Raw genomic sequence first — 17,934 nt, forward strand, 5'->3', positions numbered from 1 at the left:
TTTTATTACGTGGTTATTACGATTATTACATAATACGATAAGGTGAAATGATCCAATTCAACTCTCAAATTAATAGAATAATAATTAGCTCGCATTTACAAAGAAAAAAGAAAGAGAGAGAGAGAACTACCAAACAACCACTTCAAATGTATTGTTTCCAAAATGATGCACAATAAAGTATAGGACGCTCGGCCAATGATTAGGAATAGCATTTTGAAAAAATGACGTAGCAGCCAAAGGTTTAAGTAATCTGTTTATATTTATTTATACAGTATGCATACATAAACTTTTTCATATATTGGGCCATTAAATCAACGAAATGGCTAACGTATGTATGTATGTATGTACATATGTACATATCCAACCACATTATACAATGTAGATATAAATTACAAGACGTAAGCATATTTATTTCTTTATATCAGTGGTGTGCCGTCACTTTTAACCCTCCCTCACCGAAGTGGGGTATGCAAGTGCCCCAATTTTTACATTTTTCGTAATAACTACATGTGTGGTTTTCAAAGCTTGTATTCCTAATATTTCTTGTATTCCTAGAATGAACTACAAGAAATTTATTTTTATAGATTTGTATGATTTAGAAAAGGGGTACATCGTAAAAAAATACATTTATACATTTCTACGTTTCAAAGTATGGTTTAAAGGTGGTAGCGATAAGTCATGTTTTTTACTGTTCGCTTGCGTATTATTGTTGATCGATGAATCAATGCGACAGAAAGAGACAGCTATATTTTCGTAAGCTATTGTTTTCGTCGCTTTTGGTGCGTGGCTATTGAGGCATGCAGTCGCCTGTTAGCCTTACCTATGTGCGTAAGCGTGTTGATGCTTTTCGTTATTTTTTAATACAAAAAGAGTCAAAAAAATACTAAAGAAAACATGCATTTTTTATGTTGATGTATAAAATGATTAATAAGATATATGTATATATTGAACCCATTTGTATTGAGAAAAGTTGTATTTTGATTAAAAAATACTGTCCGTCCTCCAAAGGATAAAACAGGGGAATAGTAATGGACAAAATGAAATATTTTGAATTTTTGAATTATAATATAATATAAGGCATTAGGTTCTTCCTGTAATGCCACAATGGTTCAAAAAACTAACTATAAATAATAATCTGTCTTGAAATGATGGGTATAATTTTTAATTTTTGTGCAAACAGAAATATTCCAAGTAGCCTATCTTTCTTAATAACATATTTTTTGTCTTCAAAACTTAATCTTTGTCGAACAAGCAAGGCCTCGTTATTTTGAATGATTTGTTCTTGAAGGGAATTTTTTTTCTTGAGCCACTTCACTGTTATTGTGGCATTGCAACGCATGCAGGCTTCAGCTAGTACATTATACAATGTACATATGTAAGTAGGTATACAGATATTAAATACAAACCGCAAGCAAATACAATGCATGCTTACAACAATTAACAAATTCGGATGAGTCGAGATTTCGGCCAGTATTTGAACCCACAACCTCTCCATAGGTAAACAATTGCTTAATGATCTGCGTAGCGGATAACACACACTTGGCAGGTGGTGCCCGATACTATTTTTAAAAGAGCCCCTCCAAAATCCACTTCGTAAGTACCGTGGAATATGAAGCTCACCAATTTTGATGACCTTCGAATTGAACCAACAACTTTTAGCCCACTTCACGCAGCCGATTTCCTTTGAATGTTACTGACTACAATACAATTTTCTACCATTATTTCAGTTGACCCCCTCCCTCCCTTTCCAAAAACAAAGTGTGGAAATATCCAATTGTAAATAGCTAGCAGTACGGTAGTTTAGTTTATGTTAGTTTATAGCAACGAGAGGTTGTCGGGTTCGATTCCGTGCTAATATTTAATACTGCTGGTTAGACTTGGACATTTTTGACTCCAAGTCGATCGTTTCTTATCAGATTTGGCAATTTGTCTCATTTCATTGTTGAAACAGTTCCTCCATCAGATTGGCAAAATCCATTCTACCCGCTGTGTCACAAATATCTGAATTTGATTTAGATGATGTACAAGGCTAAATCCATAGATGTCTCTATGGATTAATTCATTAATTAACTGATTGTTAATTTCGTGTTCTTCAGTCTCTAGAAATACAGCGATTTATGTCTAGGAAGGCGCATTGGGGTCTATCTGTTAGGCCTTCCTGTTATGTATATTTATGTATATTTATTTATTTATTTTAAACAGACCATTGTGGCATAACAGGAATTCCTAAAGCGCCACAATGGTCAAAAAATATAACACAAAAAAGAAAAAAAACAAAATAACAATTAAACATAAACATAAATACATCTACATACATAAAAAATAGCATTTATAATAACAGATAAAGTAAAAATATCAAATAAAATATAGCATAAGGAATGCCTTGCACCTACAGCCAGTTTCAATAAATATGTAAGAAACAACTACAAATACAAAACATCCCTGTAAGGCCCAAATGGAAGAGAGTTAATCAAAATTTCACTCATAAATCACAATCAATCATGAAAACAATGATGAGCGCAGACTACCAGATAAATGGGTTAGAGTAATTTCCGACAATTTACGCTCACTAAGGTGGAAAATATCACATTCAGTCTCGGCAGCAACGATTTCATTAAGAAGTCGGATAGCTCTTGGAATAGGAGCCATTCGAAAAAGGACTGTGCGGGCAGGAGGTACAGCCAGCAAATGATGATGTCTACCACGCACATAGTGAATAGGGACATAAAGCCCCAACTGCTCCAGCAACAACGGGCATGACGTATTACCACGTAAGAGCAGGAGAACGAAACGAATTAATGAGAAGTTTCTCCGAAGTTCAAGGGAATTATACCCAAGCATGCCCAAAAGGAAAGGAGTGGGGTAGAGATATGGGTAATACCCATATTCTTTCCTATATAGGAAACGAAGAAATGCTTTTTGCACTTTCTCAATCATCAGAGAGTAATTTGCTTCATGCGGATTCCACACAATCGCATTATACTCTAGCTTACTTCTCACAAGCGAATTGAAAAGCAAGCGAGAAGACAAAGGATTGGAGAATAATCTTGCATATCTCAAAACAAATCCAAGTCGACGAAAGGAAACGTCAGCGACTTTTTTGATATGGTTGTGAAAGGTGAGCTGAGGATCAAAAGTGATACCCAAATCGACAATAGATTCCACACGCTTCAACAAGACGGATCTAATGGAATATCCGTGACAATAGAGTGAATGTGCACGTCCATAGCTCATAATTGCACATTTGTTTAAATTAAGTTCAAGGCCTAAACTAGAACTGAACTCCAAGACAGCGTTAATATCAGCTTGAAGGAGAGAGGCTTGCCTCTCATCCTTGACAGCAAAAAATAATTTAACGTCGTCAGCAAACAAGAGACATGATGCATTACATAAAACTCTAGGGAGGTTATTAATAAGAATTGTAAATAGTAATGGGCCTAAAGTGGACCCCTGAGTAACACCAGATCGAGTAAAAAATGAAGGAGATTCATAAAGACCATATCTAACAAATTGCTTCCTATCACTAAGATAAGAAGCAAAGAGTTTAAGAAGACGCGTTGAAAAACCCACTTCAGCTAACCTGATCAAAAGAGCGTCATTATTGACTTGATCAAAGGCTTTACGAAAGTCAAAGTAGGCTACATCAACTTGCTGACCAACGTCAACTTTAGACATGATCAAATGTGTGAAGCAGGCGAGATTAGTGGTAGTGGAACGACAGGGTGTAAAACCATGTTGCTCATCACACAATAATCTTTTAAACTGCGCAAGAATCAAACGGTGAAGGATGATGTCAAAAATTTTGGGAATAGCCGAGATAATAGCAATAGGTCTATAATTTTCAACCTCATTTTTAGAGCCACTCTTATGAATAGGAATGACTCTAGATAATTTACATTTTTCAGGATAATTACCAGAAGCAAGAATAAGGTTAAAAATAAACTGAAGAGGCTCTAAAAGCGAATTACAGCATACCTTTAATACGTCAGGGGGCACACCGTCAGGCCCAACAGACCCCTTCAGCTTCATAATAGCCATCCTAACATCTCCCAGCGATACCCGCGGAATGTCTATACCGACACCCTCAGTACCAATTTGTGAAGCCAAACTAGCATTAAGGGATGGTTTTCTCTGGTCAAAGACAGAGCTAAAAAATGAAGCAAAAGCATTGGCGATCTCAGGACCGTCAAAACTTTTATTACCAAATGAGAATGAATGCTCAAGACCATGTGAAATATGCTTACTCTTAATAAATCTGAAAAAGTGGTTAGGATTAACCGCAATAGCACTCTCCATCTCATTAAGATAGACAGTATATCGCTCACTCACACCACGTTTCACGATCTTCCTAAGAGTCCGGAATTTCTCATAGTCACAAAATGATTGGCTACGTTTCCATCTTCTATGAGACAACCATTTTGCACGAACATCAGCTATAAGTTTGCACCCAAACCACGGCGGAAATACCCGCCGATGTTGTTCCGAATTAGGATAACTGATGAACCGAGGAACATGACTGTCAAAAATATTATAAAGTGTATAATACAAATATTCAACAGCATCACCAGTATTCATGAGGTACATTTGGCGCCAGTCAATTGAACGAACCTCATTATAAACCAATTCAGAATCAACACGAGCAAAATTCCATCGCAGTGAGGAAACCCCAACCGATGAACAAGCTGAAGCAGCTCTCACAGAAGAAATAAACAAAAGCTCAATATGTAATGCATCATGATATAGGTCCTCAGGGATGATCGCAGTTCCTTTTGGGCATTGGATCTGTTATATATCTATGTAAAATATGTACATAACCGATGTAGCTCGGGAGAATTAAGGTTGAAAAAAAAATTTTGAATTCTTTCAAAACCCTCTTACCATGAGATATTTATATATCAACATCATCATCATCATCGTCTGTAGCTATTCGCCATCCACAACTGGATGAAGGCTTCTACAATACGCTTCCACACATCTCTGTTTTGAGCAACTCTCATCCATCTCACCCGACACATTTTCCTAATTTCGTCTACACACCTTCCCTGCGGTCTTACTTTTAACCTTCTGCATTCTCTCGGGTATCATTCTAGCACTTCTTTCATTGCCATTTCAATATCTGCACTCTATTCACTATATCCACAACCCATGTCATATTTCTCACCCACGCATTTCGTTTCCCGTCTTTCCTATGTCTCTATGGATCAATTAATTAATTGTTAATTTTATGTTATTCCGCATTTCGAAATACAGCGATTTATGTAATAAAAATGCCGCAATTAATTAGCGCATTGAGCTTTACCTGTTAAGTCTTCCTGGTATATTTTATTTTATTTTACATCAATTAATCAAGCACACTCGTCTAACAGATTAAGAATGGAAAAAAGTACATGAAAATACATAAATAGAAGAAAAGAAATATAACTGATCAAACTATCTCAACTGTTCCAATTGGTCGCGACCTCCGTAACCGAGGAAGTGGTGCAGAAAATGACGAGGGATGTGACAAATGTCAATGGCAATATATCTACATATGTGTGTGAAATTTAAATAGAACAAAATGAAACTTTATATGTGTATGTACATATGTATGTACATTGCAATGTCAGGCGATGAATAAAATGCATTCGTTGCACGTATGCACCGGACCATAGTGTCAAAAGCTCCCTTTGACAGTTTGATCGACCACACTTAAAACTGGTTGTAGTTAAATATTCGCAGAGTCCAATTTCGAATTGCAGTACAATTAAAGTATACGTGCTATACTAAATGGCTAAATTAAATCCGCAATACCACTGACTATTGCCAATTGAAACTATAGGTTTTTAGAGATATGTTTAGAGATTAAATGTTATAAAATAAATTACCTATATAGTCGAGGTTGGGTTGAACCATCTTGGAGAATCTCGACGTCCATGGAATACACGGCATAGGCTCAGGGCTGCCTATGTCTAGCACAGTCTCTGTAACAAATTTAAAAACATTTTTATATATAGTAGGTATATTATGTATGTATGTATGTAGGTGTGTTTATATTATTATCGATTTTTTTAATACAGTAATTTCTTCGCCATTAGGAGAGTCTGCCGGTAAATCGGTATTTGAAAGACCCGAAATATTATCAAACGTTTTTTACTTTATTACATTCTCAAAAGAACTTATTTTAAAAATAAATTTTCGATCACGAAATTTTATTTGACTAAAGAATATTTTTTTCGATAAACTATTCTCAGAAGCAACGCCGATAAATTGTCTCTTTCACAAAAAGATCAATCGGCAGATAAGCCGACAACTCTTTCCACGAACGGGTACCATAAAAATGTGTAAAAAAGTCCACATTTCTTCACTTCGAGAAATGTTTCGCAAAATATTAAATAAAATGTTTGAAATATTTAAAAATACTGGTGGTCTGTAATACGTTTTGATCTAATTTTCAAGATTCTAGACATATCGAATTAAAATAAGTGATGACAATTTGTGAATCAAGTCAAACAGGAAAAGTGTTTTTGGAACTGAAAATTGAAATATAACAAATATAACGGTTAATATGTATGTACTACGTAGTAATAATAATAGATGAAATTTTGTTATGAAATGAAATGGTTAGCATATATGAACATAGTGGTCACAAGTTCGCGTCCCACTGGTTGCTGCCGGCCAGACCTTGGTTTGTGACTCCAGGTCGATCGTTTCCTATCAAAGTTTGACAATTTATCCGATTTTCATAGAAATAGTTCCAATAAATTGGCAAGCGTTACCCATTTCACGCAATTTTCGAGGTTTCAGCATCTCGAATTTCACCAATTCGAATTAAAATTCTGAAAATTTGTCCATAAATGTCTCGACAATTTTTCAGCACCTTGATATTTTACGATTTATATAAAAATGCTCCGAAAATGTAAGTTTATCCATAAATATCTCTATGTATGATGCTATGTTAAAATTTTTCTAAGAAATGGCGGATGATCCATTGATGACCAAAATGAGCAATATGGCAAAGTATGAAAACGATCGGATAAGAGGCAAATTTTTTTCAGAATTGTAATCGTAAGTGAAACATAAAAGAGGTTTGTAAAAAGAAAAAGTTATAGGCGTTCAACCAATTGAAATCTGCCATGGCGAAAAGTGAGAAGAGGCTAAAAAACGTCAGGGAGAAGTTCGAGAGAGTATTTTCAAACGTGTCTAATACGATTTTTTTTCACCATCCTAATGGCGGATGACACTTCCACTTATAATGATGACCAAACCGAGCAAAATGGCAAAGTATGAAGACGATCGGATAAGAGCCAAAATTTTTATTGAATTATAATCGCAAGGTAAGGTAAGAAGAGGTAAGTAATAAAGGAAAGTAAACCAAAACGAAAGGAATGTTATTAATCATTGCCACTTACACATTTCTTCAAACCCTATCAAACCGAAAAAAGTTTATCCATACGTTGTAAGTTTATCTTTCGAAATTTTAGATCCATTTTAATATTTTTAAATTGACGTTGCTTTAAACGCAAAAGTAATGAATTGATTTTGCATTCAACACGCATTGTGCAAACGTTTTCATAATTGAATCAAATACGAAATAGAATATCACCGCAAAATTCAATCGACCTTACTTCAATGCGATCTTTCAAATGACACATCATTAAAAAGTCGTAATACGATACATACGCGATATAGAGCGAATAAAAATTTGATTATTAAAAAACTGAATAAAGAGATGTTCCTTACATGCGTATATGTATATGAAAGGAGAAAAAAATAAATAATATATAGCATCGGATCGGTTACAACGTATCGAATCGTTCATTTTGCAAAAAAGGTCACTGAAATGTCGCGAAAACAGGCGGAAAATACCATCTATTATTATCCTTTGGGTACGTACATATATATGTATGTATGTATGTACATATGTATATGTATAAACAGGCGTGAATAAAATTTACGTACCTGCGAATTCGAGGCCACCCAACTTCCACGTGCCTCTCTTCGTCAACAGAATCGACGACGGACACACGTTTCGGTGCACCAGATTCATTTTGTAGTGCAGGTAAGCCAAAGCTTCAGTGATCTGTAAGGTAAAAAATAAATAAAGTAAAAATAGAGTACAGTTTGTTTTCTGCGTTGCAGACTAAAATGCGGAGATTCTTGCAACCGAACGAAACGTGACAATATTACAATTGAATTATTGTTTGCTTTGTCTGTCTAGTCGTGTTTCATTCGATTGAAATCGATTGTATCATAATACCCGACAAAACGGGGATTTTCCGGTTTCTATTGTCTAAGGTTGCCAGGCGTCCCGATTAATCGGGATTGTCGCCGATTTTAAGCCTCATGTCGCTCAGTGCATCTTCCTCGACACTTTTGTGTTTACCTATTGTTATAGAGACAGTACCAGATATGCAGTCCCACGGTTTCGCGCTGTCAGTTCTGAGAACTCCAGCAGAAAGTGACCGGGTTCCGTTACCGACCACTAAGTACCAATCTGCCTGGAGATAATCCTCGAAAACCAATTATAACTCTTTTTTTTAGCATATGCTACAATATAAACTAAATGGGATCGTCAACTGACATAAGTATAAAAAAAAATCATTGACACTTAAAGGCGTTATCCCCACATTATGTAGAAGGCGAATTGTTCAGCAGATTTCTCGCAGGAAAATTCTAAATTGGAATTTTGATTAATCGAAAAGCTTTGTGGTGAACCTCAAATACACACACGAACTTCGAAATTGATTAACCAACAAAATATGGTCAGAATATTTCAGCTGAACAATACGAATGTAACCACTTTCGAAAGCCGCAAAATGAAATATATGTACATTAATCGACGGTTGTATACCGAGTTTGCGATTTTCGGTTTCATATCTCAATTCAACATACATACATATATCAATCGTTTACTAATATTTCAATTCAAATCAGATATACAGCACGATAAACAAATTACATATGTAATACAATGTACCGTCAGCAAAGCATTCCGACACTTGCTTCAGCTCTAATTTCAAAACTTGCTTTATTTATGTATAGCAACTTTATTAGTCTAAACCAGCGGTTTGCAAACTGGGAGGCGCGCTTCCCAGGGGAGGCGCGAACTATTGCCAGGGGAGGCGCCAAAACTTTTTAGTAAAAAAATAATTTTCATACCATAATATCTACAAATAAATAAAACTTCATATTGTAGCTTAACAGTAAAAATTCAATGCATGAATGTTTATTTTTATTTTTATTTCATTTTTATATATACATTTAATTCCTATAAAAAATTATCCCGAGAAGAAGATTTTAAAAATTGCACCTTTGCAAACGCTCTGTTTTAGCTAAAGATGCCCATTTAATTACATATGTTCGATATGTCGTGGATAATAATATATTAGAAGATATATTATTTTGCAAACACATTCTTGGGAAGACCACATCCATTGAAATTTTTAATATAATAGACAGTTTTTTTGAAGAAAACGACATAAAGTGAAATAATTGCGTTGTGAACGACATAAAATAATAATTGGACTGTGTACCGACGGAGCTCACTCAATGTCCGGACACAAAGCAGGTCTTAAAGCATTGATCAATAAGAAAGCACCACATGCTATGTGGACACACTGTATGATTCTCAGAGCAGCTCTATTATCAAAAAATATGAGCGAGGAACTGAACAGCATTTTTATAAAAATTATAAACTACATTAAGAATAGTCCTTTGAGAGCAAGGCTGTTTGCAAAGCTGTGTGCTGATATGGAAGCTAATTATACCTCACTTTTGTAATATTGTGAAGTTCGCTGGCAATCTCGTTCAAAAATGATTCTAAAGGATGTTTGAACTCAAAGAAGAAATAGCAACCTTTCTCGAAGAAAACCAACATGAAGAGGCACATTTGTGGACGAACGATAATTTTATTGTTAAACTTGCCTATTTGGTTGAAATTTTTGGAAAATTGAGCGGTTTAAATAAATCAATGCAGGGATCACAAATACACCCACTTGTTCAAAAAGACAAAGTAAAAGCTTTCATTAAAAAAACGATCGGATAAGAGATAAAAATGACCACTGACAAGAAAGCCATGTGAAACGTAAAGGAGGTATGTAAAAATTTAAGTTATGGAAATCAAATTTACAAAAGAATGGGTTGGATAGGTTTTCACTTTCCAAAGATTTCTGGGCCACAGCCAATATTGAAGCAAGTAAAAATATTTTTACCGACCACTTGGATGTTTTAGTGCTGCATTTTTCCAATTATTTCAAAGACCTTGATTTCTCAAAGTTTTTGTGGATACAGAATCCATTTAACTACAATGAAGAAGACGAATGTGAGCTGACAACCATCGAAAAATAAAAATTGATAGAATTATCATGCGATAGCTCACTAAAACAAAAGTTTCAAAATTAAACCATAATTAAATTTTGGGTGAATCCTAGTGGATAGTATGAATCTTTGTATTGCAAATAAATGCAAGTGCTGCTAGCGTTCGTAACGTCTTATTTATGCGAAACGGGCTTTTCGGCACTAGCTGCAATGAAAACCAAATATCGAGTCAGGTTAATAGTCGAAAAGCAGTTACGAGTGGCACTCTCTATATTGCCCCCAAGATTTAATAAACTTTGTCAATAAACAACAACATCCTTCGCATTCAATTTTGATGTGTTAGATGTAGTTTAATTAGTAATTTAATATAAAAATAAATATATGTACGTGTTCGTATAAATTTATGTTATAGCAAAACCTATTTATTATTCTGTCTATTGTAGAGTTCATTATTTTATTTTTAAATAAAGGTTTATTATTTAAAACGTGTCTATATTATTATATCTATTAAAAAATAAAAGGTAGGGTGGCGCGGAAAAAAAATTTTTTTTTAGGGAGGCGTAGTAGCATAAAGTTTGGAAACCGCTGGTCTAAACAATTCAGCGCAATCTTATTAATATGTAGTTAGATTATACGGTTCAAGATAAATTGCTCGAACTCGAAGTACAATTTACTCAAAAAATAAAAAAAAAGTTTCTAACCAATAGGCCCTTCCTGAGAGCATTAGAAGTGCTAATAACATTGGTGCTTTATATAAGTTAATAAATGCAATGTTAGGCATTATAATTTTATGTTTCAGTTAGTAATTACAGTTTTTTTTGTTAATTGTATTATTTTGTAGTTATAATTTTAGTTGTTATTTTGTGATATATTCATTAGCAGTTTGCTATATAAATAAATAAATATATGTACATATGTCTATATACATAATACATACATATTTAATGTCAAAAACCATTTTTTGTTTTATTCGTGTTTAATTTCATCTATTTCGATTTCGAAAACGGTTGAATTGTCCAATTTTAACACTGAATCGTTTTTCTAAAATGACAATATAATTGGTGTACGAAATGAAAGCATTGATCAATATCAACAGAAATGATTATTTTCGCGGGAAGCCCCTTGTAAAAGTGCTTCACAGATGGGAGAGAGAGGGGGAATTCAGTACGCGGCGCGCTCAACGGCCAGTGGGAGAATGATATCCGCCTTCGATTGGCAACTCTGTTTCGGCCGTTATTTTGTTCATTTCTTGCACTTATTTTATAATATTTGTCATTTAATACACGATAAATTGATTTTTTTTACCTAATGACGATAATCAACCTGACAGATTATGCATTCATTTAGTTTAAAACACACATTTTTAAAAATATCCTATTTTAAAATTGAAACGTATCCTTTATATAAACAGACGCAAAGTTTGTATGTATGTATGTTTGACAAGTGTGGAGATTTAAAAAAAAAAACAATTTTAGAATATACGTTATGCATAGGGATATAGCGTAGCAACCGATCTTATCGAGGAGACCCGGAAAAGAATGGTAGAGGGGGAAGTAGGGTGGGGGGGGGGGGTGTGGAGTGTCTGAAATGTGGTCGTGATATTGAGCACCTGACTTGGAACGGGTGACGTCAGCGTCAGATGCGCTGCACGGGAGCGTACACACATACTTAGCCAGCAGTATGACTCATTGGTAGCGTGTACGTTTAGCACCAAGCGATCAGTGGGTGCGATCCGCTATACTGCTGGTTAGATTTGGGGGTATTTGTGACTCCAAATTGATCGTTTCTTATCCATGAGTTTTCCAATTTTATCTAATCATTGTTGAAACGGTTCCTCAAAATTGGCGAAAAAATCAACTTTCCTGTTGTCACAAAGCTTCTGTATTTATTGTATGTACAATTTGTAGAAATTATGTACAAATCTAAATCCATAGATGTCTCAATGGATTTATTCCTCAATTAATTAATTAATTGGTTGTTATTTCGTGTTCTTCAGCTTCCCGAAATACGGTTAATTATGTAATAATAAAATGCTGCATTGTTTGTAATTAATTGTCAGGAAGGCGCATTCGGGTCTTCCTGTCAAGCCTTTATATTATTCCGTAATAATAAATTGTTGCGGGTTTGAAAGGGAGCATGAATAAATGTTGAAAAATTGCAAAGTATGCAAATTCAATTACATACATGCATTACATACTTGCATTATTTATTTATTTATTTTTTATTTTTTATTCTAATATCACATTCATACGTGGGAATATAAGAAGACGGTAATATAAAATTCTGCGAATTTAGTTGGTACATATGTATATATGTAGATATTAAAAAGTCTTTCTAAGACTGTCTGAATATTGCACGAGTGAAACTTAATATATTTTATATGAAATATTTATTTTTGTTACTCATCTTATGATCGTCTTTCGGAATCGAATTTCAGGTTCTCAATTTTCAATAAAAAAATAAATAACGAATAAATTGTATCGGAAAAGTATCTCTGAATTATTATTTTTTTTTGTTTGGGTTGGTTACATTTTTTTGTACATTATGAAGGGAAAATATATACCTACATATTTATCTAGATACACATTACCTACTCTATCTCTATGATGATTGTTTGTAATTGGCCAGGTCATACACGTGCGACCTCCCAAACATACCAGAGATGTTTATTCATTTAAGTTTAAGCTTGGACCATTGTGGCATTACAGGAGTCCCTAATGCGCCACAATGGTCAAAAAAATACAGAGAGTTGTACTTGCCAATTCAGGCGGTTGTGATTTTATGGGTTTCGTAAAGCGACTCTTCCTAATAAAAAAATTTAAACAATTGTTGCATTGGTATAATTTTTTTTCTTTGACAGCATGACATTTGCATTGGTATGATTTTTCTTTGACAGCATGACATTTGTATTGTCTTTCATTATCCGGTATTGATGAAATTTCAATACCAGATAAAGAAATATATTCTTTCTGCACCTGGGTAAGTTGACTAGTATTTTCGGTTTCTATTGAATCAACGTTTATTTTTGTTTGACATTGACAAACTAAAATTATAGCGAAAAGCCTTGTGACAGAAGTTGAAAATGACAATTTTTCAATTTTATCTTCTGTTAGTGATTTCATAGATAAGATGACAGAAATAACTTCAAAATTAAAATATTAGAGTGTCTTAAATCTCTGGATCTGGAACTTGATAAAAGGTTCGAAGAATTGAATATTTTTAAAACTGTTTCTTTTGTATCTTCCCCTTATATTATGATGACGAATGTAAATTTCATAGTACTGCAAAATAGACTAAAATCATTTTCAGTATTGAGATTAATTAACTGGTCTAACGTAAAATATGCATTATTAGAAATTAGTCATGATCAAGTACTTAATAACCATTTTAATAATATTTCGGTTCAAAAATTTTGTTCGGAAATATACGTTGACAATGCAACAAACCAATATACAGATTTGGCAACAATTGCTTTATTAATATTGTCTATTTTTCCCATTACCGTATATTGCGAAAGTTTTTTTTTCAACCCTAATTCATCCGAGCAACATCGGTTATGTACATATTTTACATAGATATATATCAGGAAGGCCTAACAGGTAGACCTCAATGCGCCTTCCTATACAATTAATTACAAACATTGCAGAATTTTTATTACATAAATCGATGTATTTCTAGAGGCTGAAGAACATGAAATTAACAATCAATTTATTAATGAATTAATACATGCGCACAGAGAAATCTATGGATTTAGACTTGTACATAAATTTTTACATATTGTACATAAATCAATTTCAGATATTTGTGACATAGCAGGTAGGATGATATTTGCCGATTTGATGGAGGAACAGTTTCAACATGAAATCAGATAAATTGCCATTGTCTGATAAGAAACGATCGACTTGGAGTAAAAAATATCCGTCTGACCAGCAGTATTAAAGATTAGTACGGAATCGAACCAGGTAACCTTTTGGTGCTAGACAAAAAATCAACCACCGTATGTATATGTATGTATATAAAAAAAATCGTTCAATTTTACCGTATTAATTTTGTATTAGATCGATCTTTCAAATGTGACACTTCTATAATGCGTTTTCACACGATCCATCAATTGGGTCTTAATCGAATTTTACAAACTTTGCTATGAGTTTTATTTAATAATGACTTATTCTATCAACGTTTTAAGATATATCTACAATATCTGTCAATAATACTGATTTAATTCCTTATCAGATAATTTGAGTCGATTAAGATAATATTGACTTATAATCGAGAATTCAAAGTTGTCGTCTCGTTCGAAAGTCCCCATACAAAGCTCGCAATGGGTGTTTGTATGGGAGGAAGGGTTTTTTTCGGTAGCAAATTGACATTTTTTTCACGTTCCCGTGATTATTTTGAAAATTAAAGTCATTGAGAGCTTCCTCGAGTATATACACTTAATCTGAACGCAAAATATTTGAATTTTTAGATACGTATGGAGGCTAAAATAACCTGTTTTGACATAAAACATGATATTGTTGCGTAAGGGTGGGGTCAGGATCCGAATGAAAGGCCAAAGTCAACGATTCAAGAGGTCTACACGGATCCACCGCTCGCTCCAGAATAATCTGATCCACCGTGAGTATCTCCTTATAAAGGACAAGTTGCACACCACAGCTACCCTGATCCATTTATGTATCTATTGGATAGTGACGTAAAGGTCTACGGTGTTCTGTGAGAACTCCAGCGTATCCTTTGTTAGGGCACTTACTGAGTCGTGTTAGCCTTATCCGGGGTCTTTATTGTTCACCCACGAATGCACTTATATATTTTTGTATGTATACTTCTTATATTTTATAAAATTCGTAATTTTTTGTGTCCAAATTAAAAGTATATACCCAAGAAAGCTCTCAACGACTTTTATTTTCAAAACAATCACGAGAATATGAAATGAATGATGATTTTCGGAATATAATGCTTCCCCCATAAATACCCATTACATTGAGAACGTGGTGGGCTTAGTATGAGGACTTTCTAGCGAAACGACCATTTTAAATTCTCGTTTATCAGTCAAAATATATCATAATCGTTTCAATTCAGCTGCAATAGATGAATATTAAGCATTTGAAAATTGATTGATTGTTTGACATTCTTTAAAATCAATAAAAATAAAAATTATTCAGCGTTCTCTTGATACGACGCAAATTTTCCACTAGATCCATAGATGAAAATTCAAAATTCACGTTTTTTGCTCCGGCCTAATGTGTATACATGTATGTATGTATGTATGTATATATATGTATATTTCAGAAACAATTTTTAAATTACATTCACGTCGGCTATTATCTTGTCTTAAAATAATGATGAGTGAGTAAATTTTAATAACAATGAATAGAAATAAGAGATGATTAAAATATACGTACATACTAATAATAGAGAGTATAAGAAAATAATAACAAATGAAGAGCCGCAAATTTAAAATAACAAAAGAAACAAATTTTCAGGAATAAATTATGATTGAATATATTATGTCTACACGTGTTTGTTTTTATTATTGAGATATACCTCGAGCGTTTTCTCAGATTCTGGATCGATTCATTATTCAGATTATGACAGGCCATTTTGATATAATGTCTTTTGTAATTTAAAGGAATTTTTAATATGTTGTGAATTGAGATCGGAGCCGTTGAGAGCGAACGCAAACCCTGGAAAAATAATAATTCTAGCCAATTTCTGTGCGAGAGGAAATTTAAAAATAAAACATTCCCCCTTTTCAACATGTTGAATAATTAATACAGACAAAGTTTATCTACTTTTCAATTTAAGTGCTTATTTACAAATAACTAATTGTTTAATTGTTTTTTATCGTATATAAACGACTCTAGTATGCATTTGAAATCGGCATTTGAACATAAACAATAAATAATTTATCAAAATTTTTGTGAATGACGGCCAAAGTCACTTGTGAATGACGGCCTCTGTTCGGCGCGCTTCCTCGATTAGGTTTTACACCTTAATTAATTCTTATAATTGGCAAGACATCTGCATGACTGATATCTTAATAGAAAGGACAATAAACAGCCATATTTTTATAAAGGTTTTACCTCTAAAAATAATTTTTGTTATTTTTTTATATGCAAAAAAAATATCGGCTTATTCCTACTTGACAAATTTTTGAAAACTTATGGTGCCTCTATTATTTTTTTCTGTTGACACAGACGGTTGTATTTGTTTTTATTTGATTGAATAAACATTAGACATACAAAAAAATAATAACTGACTAACATACCTCTTTTAGCTTGGGCAGTATTAGCAGTTAACTGTGAGATTTTGGTGTTTTTACTAAAAATATTTAAAAATGAAATTAAAAAAAAACCGTAAGACTTTGGACTAAGGTATTTGTGGCTCAAAATATCGGAAACTATGTAAGCTATCAACCCTTCGTGGCTTTGTATCGACCTATATATATATGTATATATATATATATATATATATATATATATATATATATATATATATATATATATATATATATATTAATATCGAAAACAGTTGACTGTTTATTTATTTCTGGAATAATTAAAATTCAACCACATTTCCAACTTAATGAAATGCTAATTGAATCTAGCTTTTTAATTTGTCTCGTCTGGTATTATTGTATCCTCTACTTCCTTATCTCATATTCTAATTATTATAATTGGATTTAGCATATTCAGTTTTATATTTATGTATATTATTATCATTTAACTTGCATTAGGCATATAACATTAAAATGCGTACTCAGACATCGTTTACCCTGCATTGTACATATTGGGTTTCTATTTGTCGTGTTTATATAAAAATATGTATATTTGGGATTTTTAATATATATATATATATATATATATATATATATATATATATATATATATATATATATATATATATATATAATAATATTCATATACAAAGTCTCTTTCGAAATTATATATTAAGATTTATACATATGTATAGGTACATATGTAGATTATCAATTCCGTCGATTCAAATTGTGTGCACAATTATGTGCACACAGATCACTAGTTTATAATAAATAGATATAGTAAAGGTGTGAATGATTTACCTGCAGTAGACCGTAGCGAAGTTCCAAGTCAATGAAGTGATGTTCTTTGGCGTACTGGGGCTTGATGGAAGGGGACCCAGGGGGGACCGAAGCACCCGTCACCGGGGGCCCCACAATGGGCGCTCCACCCGCCTCCTGCAACAGGTGATAGGAATCAGTTCAAAACAAAATAGGAGTCAAAATCGGGAATTATCAAAATAACACTGGCCGGATCGTGCCGTGCCAGCCAAATATGACGGATAAAATAAACAAAATTCCAATTTGGAAATGTGACCGGAAATACCGAGGGGTGGGTTAATGATGTACTTTCTAATTTTTCTCCAAGCTGAGAAGCGGAATTCGTCATCAACGTCCTATACCAACAGTGACACGTGCACGCGTGCTAAACGTGCCACTCTCGACAATTTCTTTATTGCGCAAACAATATTTACAACAATTACATCAGAATACAGAATAATTTATGATTTAATACCTATTTATGTATGTGTGCGAGGAATATAAAAAAAAGTCAAAAACAAAACTCGAGAATGACGCACACATATACCGATTATTAGAAC

General features: G+C 33.4%; 2 protein-coding genes across 2 annotated transcripts in view; one reads left to right on the top strand and one right to left on the bottom strand.

The window, feature by feature from the left end:
• The window catches only part of LOC143922798 (uncharacterized), a 289,933-nt gene that overhangs the window by 99,812 nt on the left and 172,187 nt on the right, over positions 1 to 17,934 (top strand). The gene's annotated exons all lie outside the window — the stretch shown is intronic.
• bma (SCY1-like protein bma) overlaps positions 1 to 17,934 on the bottom strand; it is a 193,453-nt gene that overhangs the window by 53,081 nt on the left and 122,438 nt on the right. Inside the window, exons 4-6 of the mRNA XM_077446299.1 lie at positions 17,378 to 17,509; positions 7,939 to 8,059; positions 5,865 to 5,960 (exon numbers count right to left, since the gene is read on the bottom strand). Of these exons, the coding sequence (XP_077302425.1) occupies positions 5,865 to 5,960; positions 7,939 to 8,059; positions 17,378 to 17,509 (349 nt within the window). The remainder of the gene's footprint in view (positions 1 to 5,864; positions 5,961 to 7,938; positions 8,060 to 17,377; positions 17,510 to 17,934) is intronic.

This window comes from Arctopsyche grandis, chromosome 2 (genome assembly GCF_051622035.1).
Source record: "Arctopsyche grandis isolate Sample6627 chromosome 2, ASM5162203v2, whole genome shotgun sequence".
Lineage (NCBI taxonomy): Eukaryota > Metazoa > Arthropoda > Insecta > Trichoptera > Hydropsychidae > Arctopsyche > Arctopsyche grandis.